At 41.8% G+C, this 15,619-nt stretch overlaps 2 protein-coding genes across 2 annotated transcripts in view; one reads left to right on the plus strand and one right to left on the minus strand.

Moving 5' to 3' along the window:
- Positions 1-11,119, minus strand: part of PRIM1 (DNA primase subunit 1) — a 44,568-nt gene extending 33,449 nt beyond the window's left edge. The window contains exon 1 of the mRNA XM_083484926.1: positions 10,623-11,119. Coding sequence (XP_083341052.1) covers positions 10,623-10,935 — 313 coding nt within the window. The 5' untranslated portion in view covers positions 10,936-11,119. The remainder of the gene's footprint in view (positions 1-10,622) is intronic.
- The window catches only part of ADCY6 (adenylate cyclase 6), a 934,310-nt gene that overhangs the window by 450,370 nt on the left and 468,321 nt on the right, over positions 1-15,619 (plus strand). The gene's annotated exons all lie outside the window — the stretch shown is intronic.

A 15,619-nucleotide genomic window follows, 5' to 3' on the forward strand; every position in this document is an offset into this window, starting at 1 on the left:
ACAGGTCTGTTCACTCCTAGCTTTTAGTGCGCCACTTTGTTTCCCTTCTGAAAAGCTTTTTGCCTTACTAACTGGATATTGGGTAGAAATTCAACAGGCACAACTCTGTCCCAGTCTGGAGGTGCATGGAGAAAAGGGCTGCCCCCAGTAATGTTCCGTCTGTTGCGTACGAAACACATGGCTTCTCAAGCTGCAATTCATGGAAGAGGCGTGTGGGAACCTCAGATGTAACCCTCAACTTCTCGTTTGTTTGTTTGTTTGTTTGTTTGTTTGTTTGTTTGTCTGTTTGTCTGTTTGTTTTATTCTGTGGCAGCCAGTCCTGACCTCACTGTAGAGACTGTGGTGAGGGGGGAAATTGGAAGTTTCTGCTTCTTCCATTCATCCCATTCCTCACACATAAAATTTGATCTTAATCTAATTAGTTCTTTGTTTTTAAAAAGCTTTCAGAATTTTCTAACATACATTCAGGATATATTCATAATAGATCATATACTGTACTACATTTGCAAACAAATTCCTTTTCCAATAATTAATAAAAGCTCATTGCTGTACAGTGGTACCTCGGGTTAAGAACTTAACGTTCTTAACCTGAAACTGTTCTTAACCTGAAGCACCACTTTAGCTAATGGGGCCTCTTGCTGCCGCTGCACCGCCGGAGCACGATTTCTGTTCTCATCCTGAAGCAAAGTTCTTAACCCGAGGTACTATTTCTGGGTTAACAGAGTCTGTAACCTGAAGCGTATGTAACCTGAGGTACCACTGTATTGTTGCCTGACTCCTTTGGACCCTATGTCATGAGGTAGTTTGGCAAAAGAAAAGAAAAGAAAAAAAGAATAGCATAGGCCATTTTATTTCCCTATTCTGTGATAGTAGTCACATTTTCTAATAAGGGACCACAATGGCCATCTAGTCCAACCCCCTGCAAAATAAGTCATGCCAGAGCAATCTGATGTCTTTTTTGGATGGAATTACAAACTTGTTGGATCAGGGGAATTCTGTGGACACAGTGCACCTTGATTTCAGTAAGGCTTTTGACAAAGTCCCCCATGACAGTCTCATGAGGAAGCTGGTAAAATGTGGGTTAAATGAGGTAACTGTTAGGTGGATTGACTGACCGAACCCAAAGATACTCATTAATGCAGGTATAGGCAAACTTGGCTCTCCAGATGTTTTGGGACTACAACGCCCATCATCCCTAGCTAACAGGACAAGTGGCCAGGGGTGATGGGAGTTGTAGTCCCAAAACATCTGGAGGGCTGAGTTTGCCTATGCCTGCATTAATGGTTCCTCATCACAGTGGGAAAAAGGGACCAGTGGGGTGCCACAGGGTTCTGTCCTGGGCCCGTTGTTGTTCAACGTCTTTATAAATGACTTGGATGAAGGATTTGAGGGGATGCTCATCACATTGGCAGAAGACACCAAACTGGGAGGGGTCGCTAATGCCGCGGGAGACAGAATCCGAATTCAAAATGACATGACATGAACACCCCAATAGATCTTATCTGAATAATTTTTATTAACAGACCAATTAAATCAAATCACATAAATTCCAAATTACAAAGCCGAATTTTAATTTTTTTGTTGGGGATACCCATATTTCAAGTTCCGAAAGGGATCCAATCCTCTTGTTGCTACTGCTTTAATGTCCACAAATAATGTTCACAATTCTATCCAATCCTTTCTTGTTGTTTTCCACTTCTCTTCTTGTTATTTTCATATATTTTTCCTTTCTTTTTGTCTTTGTGACCTCTGATAGTCTCCACAAGCGGGTTGAAACAAATTTGTAATCCTGTGTGGGTTTTTCCGTTCGTCCAAGGGTCATATTCAGACGGCTACCGTATTTCATCGATTCCATAAAGAAAAACACTCCTACCGTCTACTCATTAAATTTTTCACAGGTCTGTCACTCCGTTTCTCATTCCTGAGGAGGTTCTGCCAGGAATCCAATATGAAAACAAAGCTTCCTCCTCCCGATCATAAATCTTTCGACAGAACCTGCCAAGGTGGCGACTCCCTTTTTATTACTGCGCCATTCCAAGAGCCCTTGCTCTTTTCTCAATCTCCATAAGTCAAACTTTTGGTTAGCATTTCATCTCCACACAGTTTTTAATCATCCTGCTTAGGTCAGTTATGCAATGGTTCTTTCTTGGTTGGGGAGGGGTTATTGGTTAATCACATAGAAGAAAAGAAAAAAATGCCCCCCATCCAGTCCTGCTCCGGCATACTAAACCTTTGATGTATCTTCTTCATGTTATATTCCGTCAAATCCAACCCGTCGCTCCTTTTGCAGAGGTCACTTCAATTAGCAGTCTTCACTCCCGTTCTTCACTTGAAATATGTGCATTTGCTTCTTTTCTAATTGTTTATTTCAAGTTGCTGCAGCCAGTGCGCAATCAGAGACAGCGTCTGGAAGAGCCAGACCCACACAAGGGTTTTGTGCCTAGTGCCCTCACCCCCTTCTTTCGGAACCGGAGGTGATTTATGGCCACAGCAGGCAAGGCAGTGTTCCCCGTGTCCTTGGGGCAACAACGGAGGCTGCATACTCCCATATCAGCCTCTTAATTACCTCGTGTGAGCCGGAGAGATGGTATTGTCAGCCATCTTCCAATGCGCCCCTGGTGGCCCCCCTACCCCAATAGATCTTGCTCCCCGATTAGGTTTCTAGGGCAGCTCCAAAGCACAGCACAGATCAGACATGGATCTGTCTTTCTAGCTTCTCCTGCTTTCTATCTCAGCTACACCCCTGTTCTCTATCTACTGGCCAGGTGAGGAGGGGGGGGGGGAGGACACCATCACTTAGTTGTAGCTTTTGCAGGACGGCTCATTCTTTTGGGATAATGATCATGGTGCTTAAGTATCCAGCCATGGCCATTGTCTTACAATTGCCTAGACAAAGGGAATGGTTTGGAAAACTTGTTCTCACGCTTTCTACTCCCACTGATACAGAAGCCCAAGAACCGGAAGGGGCCGAGGGCATCATGCAGTCTGACCCCCTCAAACCTACATCAATATTCACTGGATTGATTTCTGTTCGGGTTAAGAACTTTGCTTCAGGATGAGAACTGAAATCATGCGGTGGCGGCGCAGTGGCAACAGGAGGCCCCATTAGCTAAAGTGGTGCTTCAGGTTAAGAACAGTTTCAGGTTAAGAACGGACCTCCGGAACAAATTAAGTTCTTAAACAGAGATACCACTGTATGTCACTATACAGTGGATGTTTTTGATGTCTATAAAAAACACTGGAGCGATCCTACCACAATTTATTTTCTTTAATAAATGTGAATACTCATTCACTATAAATGTGAATACTCATTACTATTAGCCCTCTTTGCTTCCACAAAAATAAAATTCCAATTTTCTTGATCAATCTTGGATTGAACCTTCCTATGTTTCAAAGTAATATCTAATTATGAATGGTGGATCTATAATTAGCTAAAGTGGTGCTTCAGGTTAAGAACAGTTTCAGGTTAAGAACAGACCTCCGGAACGAATTAAGTTCTTAAACAGAGATACCACTGTATGTCACTATATAGTGGATGTTTTTGATGTCTATAAAAAACACTGGAGCGATCCTACCACAATTTATTTTCTTTAATAAATGTGAATACTCATTCACTATAAATGTGAATACTCATTACTATTAGCCCTCTTTGCTTCCACGAAAATAAAATTCCAATTTTCTTGATCAATCTTGGATTGAACCTTCCTATGTTTCAAAGTAATATCTAATTATGAATGGTGGATCTATAATAGTAAGTTGCCTCTTGGTTCTTTACTTTGTTGTATTGTATGTTTTGATTATTCTATAGTTGCTATTTTAAAACAACAACAACCCTATATTGCTTGAGCTGGTTTAGGCCAAATGTGGCTCACCACGAAGTCAATGATGGACGTTGGAAAGTAAGAGAGAGGAAGGTAAAGGAGCTTTGCATCCCAGCCTGGAGAGTAGCGAGTGCGAGGGGAGCAGGATGTCAGGGCATGTTCTATGCAGTCGGTGACCAGGTGAAGGTTGTCGCTGCCAGCCTTTTGGAAAGATTCGCTTATTTTGCAACCTGTTTGTGAAGCAAAAGAAACATTATCCTTGCAACAGCCTAGGTGGCACCTAGAATCTTTCGGAAGCTGAAGGTGTAGATTAGCTACATAAAATGATGTACCAATGGTATCTAACTCCAGTGAAATTATTTAGACTGTATAAAGGTGTTTGAAATGTTTGTTGGAAGTGTGAAAAATATGCAGACCCATTTTGTCATGCTTGGTGGACTTGTAAAATTGCCAAGAAATATTGGATTCAAATACATACAATGATGCAAACATTTTAAAGTTTCACATTCAATTGCCATCGGAAGTTTTCCAGCTAGGAATAATGGATAGACAATTAGAAAAAGACTGCAGAACATTATTTCAATACATGATCACAGTGGCAATACTCTTCTATGCACAAAGATTGAAAGATTCACCATTATCTACCATGAGGGAATGGATGTAAAAAATATTGGATTTAGCTGAGATGGTAAAGTTGACGTATGTAATAAGAGACTAATCATTGTCACTATTTATTAAAGATTGGAAACGCCTTATACACTTTTTTGCATGAAAAAGAAAATGAACTTATGATATCTGGGTTTGAGGATTAATGGAAATATTGGTTTATAGAAAGTAGAATCATTGGGTGTCATCTTGGAGTGGATGTTTTGAATAATTTTCTATACATAGCTGCCACTATATATAGTTTCATTTAAAAAAAATTGAAAAAAGAAATTTCAGTCAGGGATGGCTCAGCTTGTCATTTTAGATTCTGTTTCTCACTTCTTCAACCTTTAAGTTCAGTTCTCCACATTTCAGTTTGTGGTTTGAAAATTCTCACAAAATTTTACCAGCATTTTAGTGCCAATTTCTCTTAATATTTTTATATGCAATTTTCCACAAGAGACACATTTTTGCAAGCAGTTTTCTCTAACACAGAGTATTCTTGTATGCTAGCTTCACTTTTGATACATACTTCCTACTAATGTATTGTTATAGATATAGCTAAGCCCTAGAAATTAATAAATACCAGGGTTTTGCTTAATTGGGATATGAATTAGACTTGGCGTGACTTTTGGGGGGAGTACAGAGTTGTTGAGGGGGCAGACACCAGGCTTGTGTAACAGTATGTATTTTTGTACACATTATTGTTTGGGGAAAGTGCATTACTAAATTTACATGAGTCTGAATTTTGGTTCATGTGTTGTTTTGTTAAGTGTGAACTAGGTAGCTTTCATACCAAACTGAGTTTCTCCCCCAGGTCTACTCACATTGCTCAAAGTACTTCCGCCCATAGCATTCCTTGAGGTCAGAAGGTAACCGGCTCCATATAGGTTCGTAGGACTCAGCTGATTTTGACAGTATGGCTGTCTTGAAAGTACCTGGTTCAACAATGCTGACTTTGATTCCAAAAGGATGGAGCTCTCTTCTGAACGAGGGAGGAAAAGTCAAGAAACATCATTTCCTACTGAAGACTAAAATATAGTGGGTTGTTTGACTGCTAGGAAAGGTCCCGGGCATGCAAAATTAGGCGCCTGGGGATTCTGGGGGAGCAGGGCTGCCAGGCCTGGCAGAGGGCAGAGTCAGCCAAGCTGGTGGCCTTGCGAGAGGGAGGGGTCCTCAGCAGGAGCGGGTGGGGTCTGCGCCAGGGTCACCCAGCCACCCAGGCCTGGCCTCTGCCTGCCTTCTTAGCTGGTTGCTCTACTCTCTCATCTTCCTTTTTCCTGGCATGTGCCTGAGTGCTGCACACCTTGGTCATGTGCCAATTAGGGGGTGTTCTTTTCTGGATGGAAGCTTAATTTTTGCAAATTTCTGCCGTGAGGGGTCTTAAAAGTATGCGTTTGGGTTTGGGAAATTCAAATCTGCTGTTACTGTTTTGATTTGGCAACATTTAGCTTGGTAAACCTACATTTGATTAAAAAGCACACCAGCTGCTCTCAGCAAATCGTAGAATTTTTATTTTGCCTTCTGAAAAGGTCAGGCAATGAATGCTTAATAATAATAATAATAATAATAATAATAATAATAATATAACTGCAAGTCCTTGGCAATCATTTTTAGTGATTTCTATGCAATTTCACACTTTTTACTTACCAATCAAAACTAAATGGTATCAACTGAAGCAAAATATCTTCTGAATTCCCAAGTCATGTTACAACTTTTTAGCACCCCCATTTTTTGAATTTGAAAGGTGAAAAATTGAACATGTCCTAATTGTGCCAAGCTCTCTGGCAGGGACCCTGCAGCCCCTTGATGGCCCTGTGTGGATTCCGGCAGAGACAACAAGGTGGTGCAGGCAGCAGCAGTGATGGAGGAGGAGGCAGCAAGCCCTTCTGTGACCCAGCCTGCCCCTTCTGGTGCCCCCTCCCAGATGATCTACTGTTCTGAAGATGCTGTCATCTCTCAAAACACAACCAACCATCTTTGAGAACCAGCCACAACGTCTCCGTCCACCCTCACCAAATGGTGGGGAGGTAGTTAGCACGATGGTTTGGCACCTGTGCTGCCAGGGCTGCATCCTCATCTGGGGGGCTGGCGGGGGCTGGCAGAGGTGATGGCCTCTCATCGGTGGTGGAGCAAATTCAATCAGATCTATGGAGTCCACGCACGCACCTTCCCCCTCCCATCTGATCTCAGGCTTGCATTTTGAAAAAACATATTTCCCCGCAGACCTGGAGATGAGCAAATGTATTTCAGGTCCAGTGTGGGCTGGATCCTTATCTCTCAGACAGTGCAAATGTCTGCTTTTTGATCTGTGATTTAAGGTTCAGCCCTTGACAGCAGCCTGATTTCCCACCACCTGTTTTTTATTCCCTACACTTGGAGAAACACCACGTCACTAAATCGAACCAAACCAAAAGTAAGCTACAGAGCTTGTTTTTACCTCAGGGTGTCAGAGAAGGCTTCCACACCAAACTTTGATGGGCAGTAACCGCCTCCAAAGCAGGCCAGGCATCCGTTCACACTGCACACATTGACCACCCTCCCTCTGGCTCTCCTCACCAGCGGCAGCATGTGTAGCGTCACGTCAATCAATCCTAGCAGGTTGACATTGATCACCTTTGCAAAGTCATCTTTGGTCAGCCATTCGTTGGGAGCTGATGGGACACCTATTCCCGCATTGTTCACCAAGCCCCAGAGCCCTGTCCAGGAAGAGACAGTTATTCTTTCCCAAAGGAAATGATATGTAATGAATTGAAATGATATATAATGAATTTTTAAAATGTTTAAAATAACTTTGATAAAGAAACCAGAAACCTTTTTATTAGGAATTGTAGGTACCAAGATCCCAAAGGAACAGAAAAGACTTTTTATGTATGCAACGACAGCCGCATGGATGTTACTTGCCCAGAGATGGAATGAAGACAAAGTCCTTACCAGAGAAGAATGGCAAACTAAGCTGTTGCCACTATGCCGAAAGGGCAAAACTGACCTGAAAGATCAGGAACCAAGAAGACCAAAACTTTAATAAAGAATGGGAAAAATTTACAGTTGACTTGAGACACCTCTGTAAACAGATGAAAACATTAGCAGGACTGCAATAACACTTGTAATGTAGAAATTATTATGGATAAAATGGAGTGACATAAAATTTGGATGAGGAAATAATATGCAGTTGAAAAGATTGATAATAAGACCCATGAAGCAGAAGGGGGAAGTCTGAAGATTCAGAGAAATCTCAAAATGTGGGTATGGATTTGGTATTGTTATAATCTTATAAAAATCAAATAAAAATTATTTCGGAAGAAGAAGAAGAAGAAGAAGAAGAAGAAGAAGAAGAAGAAGAAGAAGAAGAAGAAGAGGAGACAATTATTGTTCCAGGTTCCCACCTAGCATAACATTTGCATGTATGCTAGATTTTGGAAGTGTGGATGTAGCATTATTCTTGTGGTCTATATTTTGGTTGATATGTATTCTAGGATTTGTTAAAGTTGAAAAACAGCGAAGCACGGGATGGAGCAAGGGAGAAATTTCTGGAACAACATTGGGATATCAGCTCCGCCCAAGGCATGAAGAATAACAGCAACAACTGGGTGGGTGGGGAGACATAACATCTTACAAGGACTGGAAGAAACACCACAGGCAGAAGAATTGCCACACACAGGAAGAACAAGGATGTAGTCTGAGTTCCTCACTTGTAGTTTCATAAATCATTTAACGTGTCAACACGAATAGAAGTTATTAATATTGCAGTTGTTGCATAAGGGATTATTATTATGACTGGAATGTAATGGAAATTAATGAGATTTTGGAAGGCAGAAATAAAGAAAATAATAGAATCATCAAATTTAGCACACAGGGGGCCACTTTATCTAAATTATATAATTTGGCATTGGAACAATTGGTATTAATAATTGTATTATAAATTGGTATTGTTATAATGAGGCTATTATTGGATTGTAATTGAAAACCAATAAAAATGATTTTTTTTAAAAAAAAGTTGGATGGGCGGTTCATCATAATTTCTCCAACTACTATCAACAGGAAGCAATAAAATGGACAATATTTGTTAAGAGAAGAAGAAGAAGAGTTTGGATTTGATATCCCGCTTTATCACTACCCAAAGGAGTCTCAAAGCAGCTAACATTCTCCTTTCCATTCCTCCCCCACAACAAACACTCTGTGGGGTGAGTGGGGCTGAGAGACTTCAAAGAAGCAAGACTAGCCCAAGGTCACCCAGCAACTGTATGTGGAGGAGCGGAGACGCGAACCCGGTTCCCTAGATTACGAGACTACCGCTCTTAACCACTACACCACACTGGCTCTTTGTGAGGAAAGCTGTAATTAAAGGAAAGCAGTAATTAAAAACATGGGAGTCCTAAAGCTTCTATTCACATCACTCTTTCAAAAAACCAAAAACGGGTATCTGCAAATTGAGAAAGGCAACACAGAAAACACTGGACTGAAACAGACAATTTTGACCAACAAACGTTTATCTCTGGATATATATATATATATATATAGAGAGAGAGAGAGAGAGAGAGAGAGAGAGTTCAGTATGCGCCCCTGCTCTTGCATTTGATCTTAGTATTGCTGGAGAGCCAAGGTTTCCCCAGGGATTCACACAGTTTTAAAAGGAAGCCCAACCAGTGACCTCTGGGGGCCATTTTGGGAGGCCTTTACATGAAATTTAGCAAAGAGCATGAAGGCTTATCCAAAGTAGATCTGTTGGATAAAACTGATTCAGTTGACCTAGTGTACTTAGACTGCCGACTCCTGAATAAGATGAGCAGTCATGAAACTGGTTAAGAAGCAGGACACAGAGTAGAGGAATAAATGGAATATCTAGATGGGGAGATGTCCGAAGATCAGTGTTGGGACCTCACCCAATGAGCAGTATGCCAAGTGGGGATTTGAACCCAGGTCTCCCAGGTCCTAGTCTGAAACTCTAACCACTACACCACACTGCTTCTCATTCTCCAACAATGGAACTCATGGACGTCCAATGAATGTTGGAAGGTTCAGGAGATAGGGATGCCCACCCACTTGGATGGTTTTAAAAGTGGATTGGACAGCCAAGATGTCTATGCTCTGCCTCTACAGCTGGAAGCAGAAATACTTCCAAATACCGATGGCTGGAAAGCACAGGAAGGGAGAGTGCGCTTGATTGCTGCTTTCGAGAAGTCATCTGCTGGTAACTGAATGCTGGATGAGAAGAGACATTGGCCTGATCCAGAAGGTTATACCTTCCATATTCTCTGCTCTGGGCTCCCCAAACACATTTAAATCGGAAGCATCTTAAAAGATATTGCAATATAACTGCTCTGGTCCCTTCTTCTCCCAAGTATTTCCCCCCATCTACATTGCCTCCTTTCCCAGCTGCTATTAGGAGGAAAAATTCAATGTAGATCAGCCAAATGACTCCAGAGGCTTCTCCTACACTGCAAATGCTGGCTAATCAGTTTGAGGTCCTGTAGCTGCTTGTCAGTTAAAATTAAAATCTTGCAACACTGATTATGATATCTTGCATCTGTGCTTTTAGAATCAGGTTGATCAGTGGACATTATCAGACAGGAACATTTATCTTCATACAAAATGAAGTTTCACTGTGTGACTTCACAGAACAAGCTGCTGTCAAAGGCATAAAGCAATAATCTTTCAGGTTATTTGGCAATCCTAGCAGCTCTTGACAGAGGCTGAATTAAGGTGACCCAATGGAATTCCTTCCCCATTCATTGCCTTATCGATTTTAGTTGTTTCTAATACTTTTTAAAATGGTCATACTTTTTATTTTTGATATACAGTGGTACCTCGGGTTACATATGCTTCAGCTTATATATGCTTCAGGTAACAGACTCCACTTACCCAGAAATAGTACCTCGGGTTAAGAACTTCGCTGCAGGATGAGAACAGAAATTGTGCTCTGGCAGTGCAGCGGCAGCAGGAGGCCCCATTAGCTAAAGTGGTGCTTCAGGTTAAGAACAGTTTCAGCTTAAGAACGGATCTCCGGAACGAATTAGGTACTTAACACGAAGTACCACTGTATTGGGAGTCACTCAGACCATATTTTGTGGGAAAGTGGAGTAAACATAAGCAGATGATGATACAGATAATCCCTGGCCTGATCCAGAGCATGGAAACAACACAACAAAAAGCTACCTTTGTTCCCCACTTGTTCTTTCACCCACTCCGTCGCTGCCGCAACACTCTCTGTACTGGAGACATCCAGAATGGTGGTTTTCAAGCGCTCTGAGGTGACCTTCTTCAGCTGCTCTGCCCCCTTCTGGGTGGTACAGGTTGCCAACACCTGCAGACCCCGGGCATCCAGATGCCTGGCAAGGTGGTTCCCAAAGCCAGAGGAACAGCCCGTGATGAAGACATATTTCTCCATCAGGTTCTCCACTGTCTGTCTCTCCTGATACCACCGGCGAAGGAAGTAAAGCCCCAGCAGGGCAGCCAGGTAGAGCCACATGGCTGAAACCAGCAGGCAATAAGCTTGGAAGAGTGGGGACACACAGGGACCTAGCAAGCCTTGGAGAAACCAAATCCCAACCCCTGCTCCACCATGAATCTCGCTGCTCTATTTATCCTCCCTCGCAGTGTTATTGAGGGGAAGGAGGAATTTTCCATGAAGCAATGAGCTGCTTGGAGCTGAGGCAGGCTAAAAGAAGTATAAACAATATCTCTAGCTAGCTGCTTATTAACTGAACAGCTTAATAAATAGTATGATCCTATTTACATCTATAGACATAAACGACACTGAGCTCAAATATTGTGCAAGCTCAGCATCAGCATCCAACATGTCATATGCCTTATTTTGCCATCACTGCACCACTTGCTGAAGGTCCGATACCCAATTTGTTTTGTTTGTTAATTTTATTTTTCGAGTTTTAAGTGCATCTTCAGAAATAAAAACATGATTTGACTTCCCTCTTCCCCTTATATTTCACCTTCTGGTTTCATTTTTATCACTGCATTTCCCCTATAGTTCCTTATAATTGTTACTGACTAGTTTCCAAATTGGTTGGACAGTGTCCTCGAAGCTACAAACATGGATGATGGAATTGTGTGGGGAAACACATTGTTCCTGCCTGCATATTCTACTGAACTGTTTATTATTCTCTGGGTTTGCTCTGCCGTATGGTTTTTCCAGTAGTGATGTATGAAAGTGAAAGCTGGACCATAAAGAAGGCTGATCACTAAAGAATTGATGCTTTTGAATTATGGTGCTGGAGGAGACTCTTGAGAGTCCCGTGGACTGCAAGAAGATCAAACCTCTCCATTCTGAAGGAAATCAGCCCTGAGTGCTCACTGGAAGGACAGATCCTGAAGCTGAGGCTCCGATACTTTGGCCACCTCATGAGAAGAGAAGACTCCCTGGAAAAGACCCTGATGTTGGGAAAGATGGAGGGCACAAGGAGAAGGGGACGACAGAGGACGAGATGGTTGGATGGTGTTCTCGAAGCTACCAGCATGAGTTTGACCAAACTGCAGGAGGCAGCGGAAGACAGGAGTGCCTGGCGTGCTCTGGTCCATGGGGTCACGAAGAGTCGGACATGACTAAATGACTAAACAACAACTACAACAACAGTTACAAATAAGTTATTATTTAACTTCCTGTGTTGTTTTCTTCCTTCTAATGTAGTTAAATGTTTGCAAATATTTTTTAAATAATCCACGTATTTCTCCCATTCTTTAGTGATTCTTTATTTACCTGATTTTTAAACACATATGACATATTTTGTCATGTGATGAACTGGAGAATACAATGAGAGGTACAAGATCAAGAGTTGTTTTTCCGATTTAAGCAAATCAATTGTGCGCAACAGGAAATATAGCTCCACTTTTTGTTTTCTTTCTTGCGCTGTCTCTCTCCCTTTCTCCATTTATAAGAAGCCCATAAAAGTGTTATATTCAGAACATAAGAAAAATGTGTGTGTGTTTGTGTGTAGATGTGTGTACACACCACACACACACACACACACACACACACACACACACAAAAGGGCAAACGTACTTGTATTTTTCCTCTTTTTTTCTGAATTTAATGAGCAAATATTCCATGCCCAGCCTCACTGGAAGGATCTACTCTACAAATGGCATTTGTTGTGTTTAAAGGATCACTCAAGTTCTGATAACATGGTGTGGTTGGTACAATATGATCCCATATAATCCTGAAATATTCTCCATTCTCCAAATGTTTTCTAGTTCAATACTCCTCTAACTCTTTCCGTCAGTTTTGCTAGTTGTACATATTCTAACATGAGTATCTGCCAATCTGTGATTGTTGGTATTGTTTCATTTTTCCACTTCCTCGCCACAAGAATTCTTGCTGCTGTGGTGGCATACATGAACAGTGGTCTTATGTCTTTCTTAATTTCTAATGGTAAAATGCCTAAAAGAAAGATCTGTTTTTTTTTTTAAAGTGTGTCTGAATAATTTCTTAAATTCATTATAGATATTATCCCAGAATCCCCTAATGATTGCACAAGTCCACCACATGTGGTAGTATGACCCCACATCTATTTTACATCTCCAGCAAGTCGGTGACCTTCCTTTATACATTTCCGCTAGTTTCAAGGGGGTATGATGCCATCTATATAACACCTTCATGATGTTCTCCCTAAGGTTACAGCATGCTGTGAATTTAATACCTACCTTCCACAATCTCTCCAACCCCAAACGTGGATCTTGGCATCCAGGGATACACACACACACACACACTGCACCAGTGTGATATTCTCATTGTTGCTTGCATTGCAATCTTCTTCCCCACAAGGGAGTTTTGGCAAAACCTTTGACTGTTCCATATTTTTTTATAAAAAGAGGGCCTAGAGCCCAAGAAAACCTGTATGGTCCTGTTCCTTTCCTACAAATGGCCTGTCTTGTCCCTCTTAACAAGCAGAATGCACAGAGGCAACAGAGGATGCAGGAAGGAGGGTAAGAGGCATTCCTGCCAGGCAAGGCTCCCTCCTCTTTGTAGCAAAAGCTTTTCACCCACCTGAAGAAATAAATTCCGTTCATAATTTCTTATTAATCAATACTCTTCTATGTTTTCTGGCCACGTATGTACAATTTATTACTGGAATGGGAATTGAAGGATAAGGAAGTAAAGGAGGTCATGATTAGGTGGGGCCAGGATTTCGGTTATGCACTCGAGATGGAACAGTGGGAAAGGTCGTGGAAACAAGACATCAAATTGACTGCCTGTTACATACAGAGCCATCTTTCCCATAGGGTTTTGTGGTGCGTCGCGCCAGGGCGGTGGCCTCTCAGGGGTGCCCCAGCGAGTGGGGGAGCTGCGCGGCTTTGCCGCCGGCCTCCCCTTTCCCTGCACGCCTGCACTTTTACTTTCAATTTTGTGGAACTGCGTAGATTGAAATTAAAAACTGTTAAGGGGAAAAGAAGCCAAATAGCAGCTTTCTTTTAGCAGGACCTGCAAATGTCCAGCATAGATAGACCTATTTAAAACTTTATAAAATAGCCGTACCTCCGAACACCTTGGGGAGAAGCTGTGTGGAGAGGAGAGTGTTAGAACTCCCCCCCCCCGCTCCCTTGTCTTTAAGTTGTTTTTTGGACTCCTGGGATTCTTCTTCTATAGTGAATAGCGACTGCGTGGAACTGTGTGGAATTAAGCCAGCAAGTGGCTCAAGATATTGCATTTTATTTTTTCTTCTTGGTTTTTATTGTGAGGTTTTTTCGGGAAAGCCTCAAAATCTGTGGATTAGCCAAACAAGTGGCCGAAGATGCCCAGCTCATTTATACTTCTTCTTAACAACGAAGTCTGGAACATATTGTTGTAAACTATTCCCTAAACATTCCTTAGATTTAACAGATGAAGGAGATAAGTAAAAGGATGCAAAGCTTGGAAGAAGGAATGAAACAGGCACAGCGAGAAATGAGAGAGTTGAAAAAGGAGTAAGAAAAGACCATAGGAGATGTGTCCGAAATAAGTAAGACGCAGGAAGACTTATGGGATGCTATTGCTTTAAATGAAACGAAGCAGAGAGAAATGAATTTGAGATTTAGAATGGTTCCATAAACACCAAGGGGGGGGGGATATCATGAGAAAATTGATCATTGAGATTGCACAATGGTTAAGTATGGAAGCTGAGGAGGTAGCAAATATAATTCAAAGTGCATTCGGGATCAAAACAAAAGCTACTAAAGGGAGTTCATGATGGCTGGGAGTTTGTTAAGAGGGAGATAGTAAAAGCACAACGTCAGGCAATACCAATGAGACGGAAACATGGAAGGTGCCTAAAGAAGCCAGGGTGGCTATCTAAAGAACTTTTAACTGAGTTAAGATGAAAAAAAGGATGTGTACAAAAAATGGAAAAGGGGGGAAACCACCAAAGAGGAATTCAAACAAATAGCCAGCACGTGTAGACACAAAGTCAGAAAAGCTAAAGCACAGAATGAACTCAGGCTTGCTAGAGAGGTTAAAAGCAACAAAAAAGGCTTTTATGGGTATGTCCGTAGCAAAAGGAAGAACAAAGAAACAGTGGGGTCACTCAGAGGAGAAGATGGTGAAATGCAAACAGGGGACACAGAAAGGGCTGAACTCCTCAATGCCTTCTTTGCCTCAGTCTTCTCCGATAAAGAAAACAATGCCCGACCTGAAGAATTTGGAGCAAATGATTCAGCAGAGGAAACACAGCCCAGAATAACTAAGGAGATAGTACAAGAATACTTGGCTAGTTTAGATGTATTCAAGTCTCCAGGGCCAGATGAACTGCATCCAAGAGTATTAAAAGAACTGGCAAATGTGATCTCAGAACCACTGGCAGTCATCTTTGAGAATTCCTGGAGAACAGGCGAAGTCCCGGCAGACTGGAGGAGGGCAAATGTTGTCCCTATTTTCAAAAAGGGGAAAAGAGAGGACCCAAATAATTACCGCCCAGTCAGTCTGACATCAATACCAGGGAAGATTCTGGAGCAGATCATTAAGCAAACAGTCTGTGAGCACCTAGAAAGGAATGCTGTGATCACCAATAGTCAGCATGGATTTCTGAAAAATAAGTCATGTCAGACTAACCTGATCTCGTTTTTTGACAGAATTACAAACCTGGTAGATGAAGGGAACACAGTGGATGTAGCCTACCTTGATTTCAGCAAGGCATTTGACAAGGTGCCCCATGATATTCTTATAAAGA

The sequence above is a fragment of the Podarcis liolepis genome (assembly GCF_965112155.1).
Source record: "Podarcis liolepis genome assembly, chromosome: 2".
Classification (NCBI taxonomy): Eukaryota; Metazoa; Chordata; class Lepidosauria; order Squamata; family Lacertidae; genus Podarcis; species Podarcis liolepis.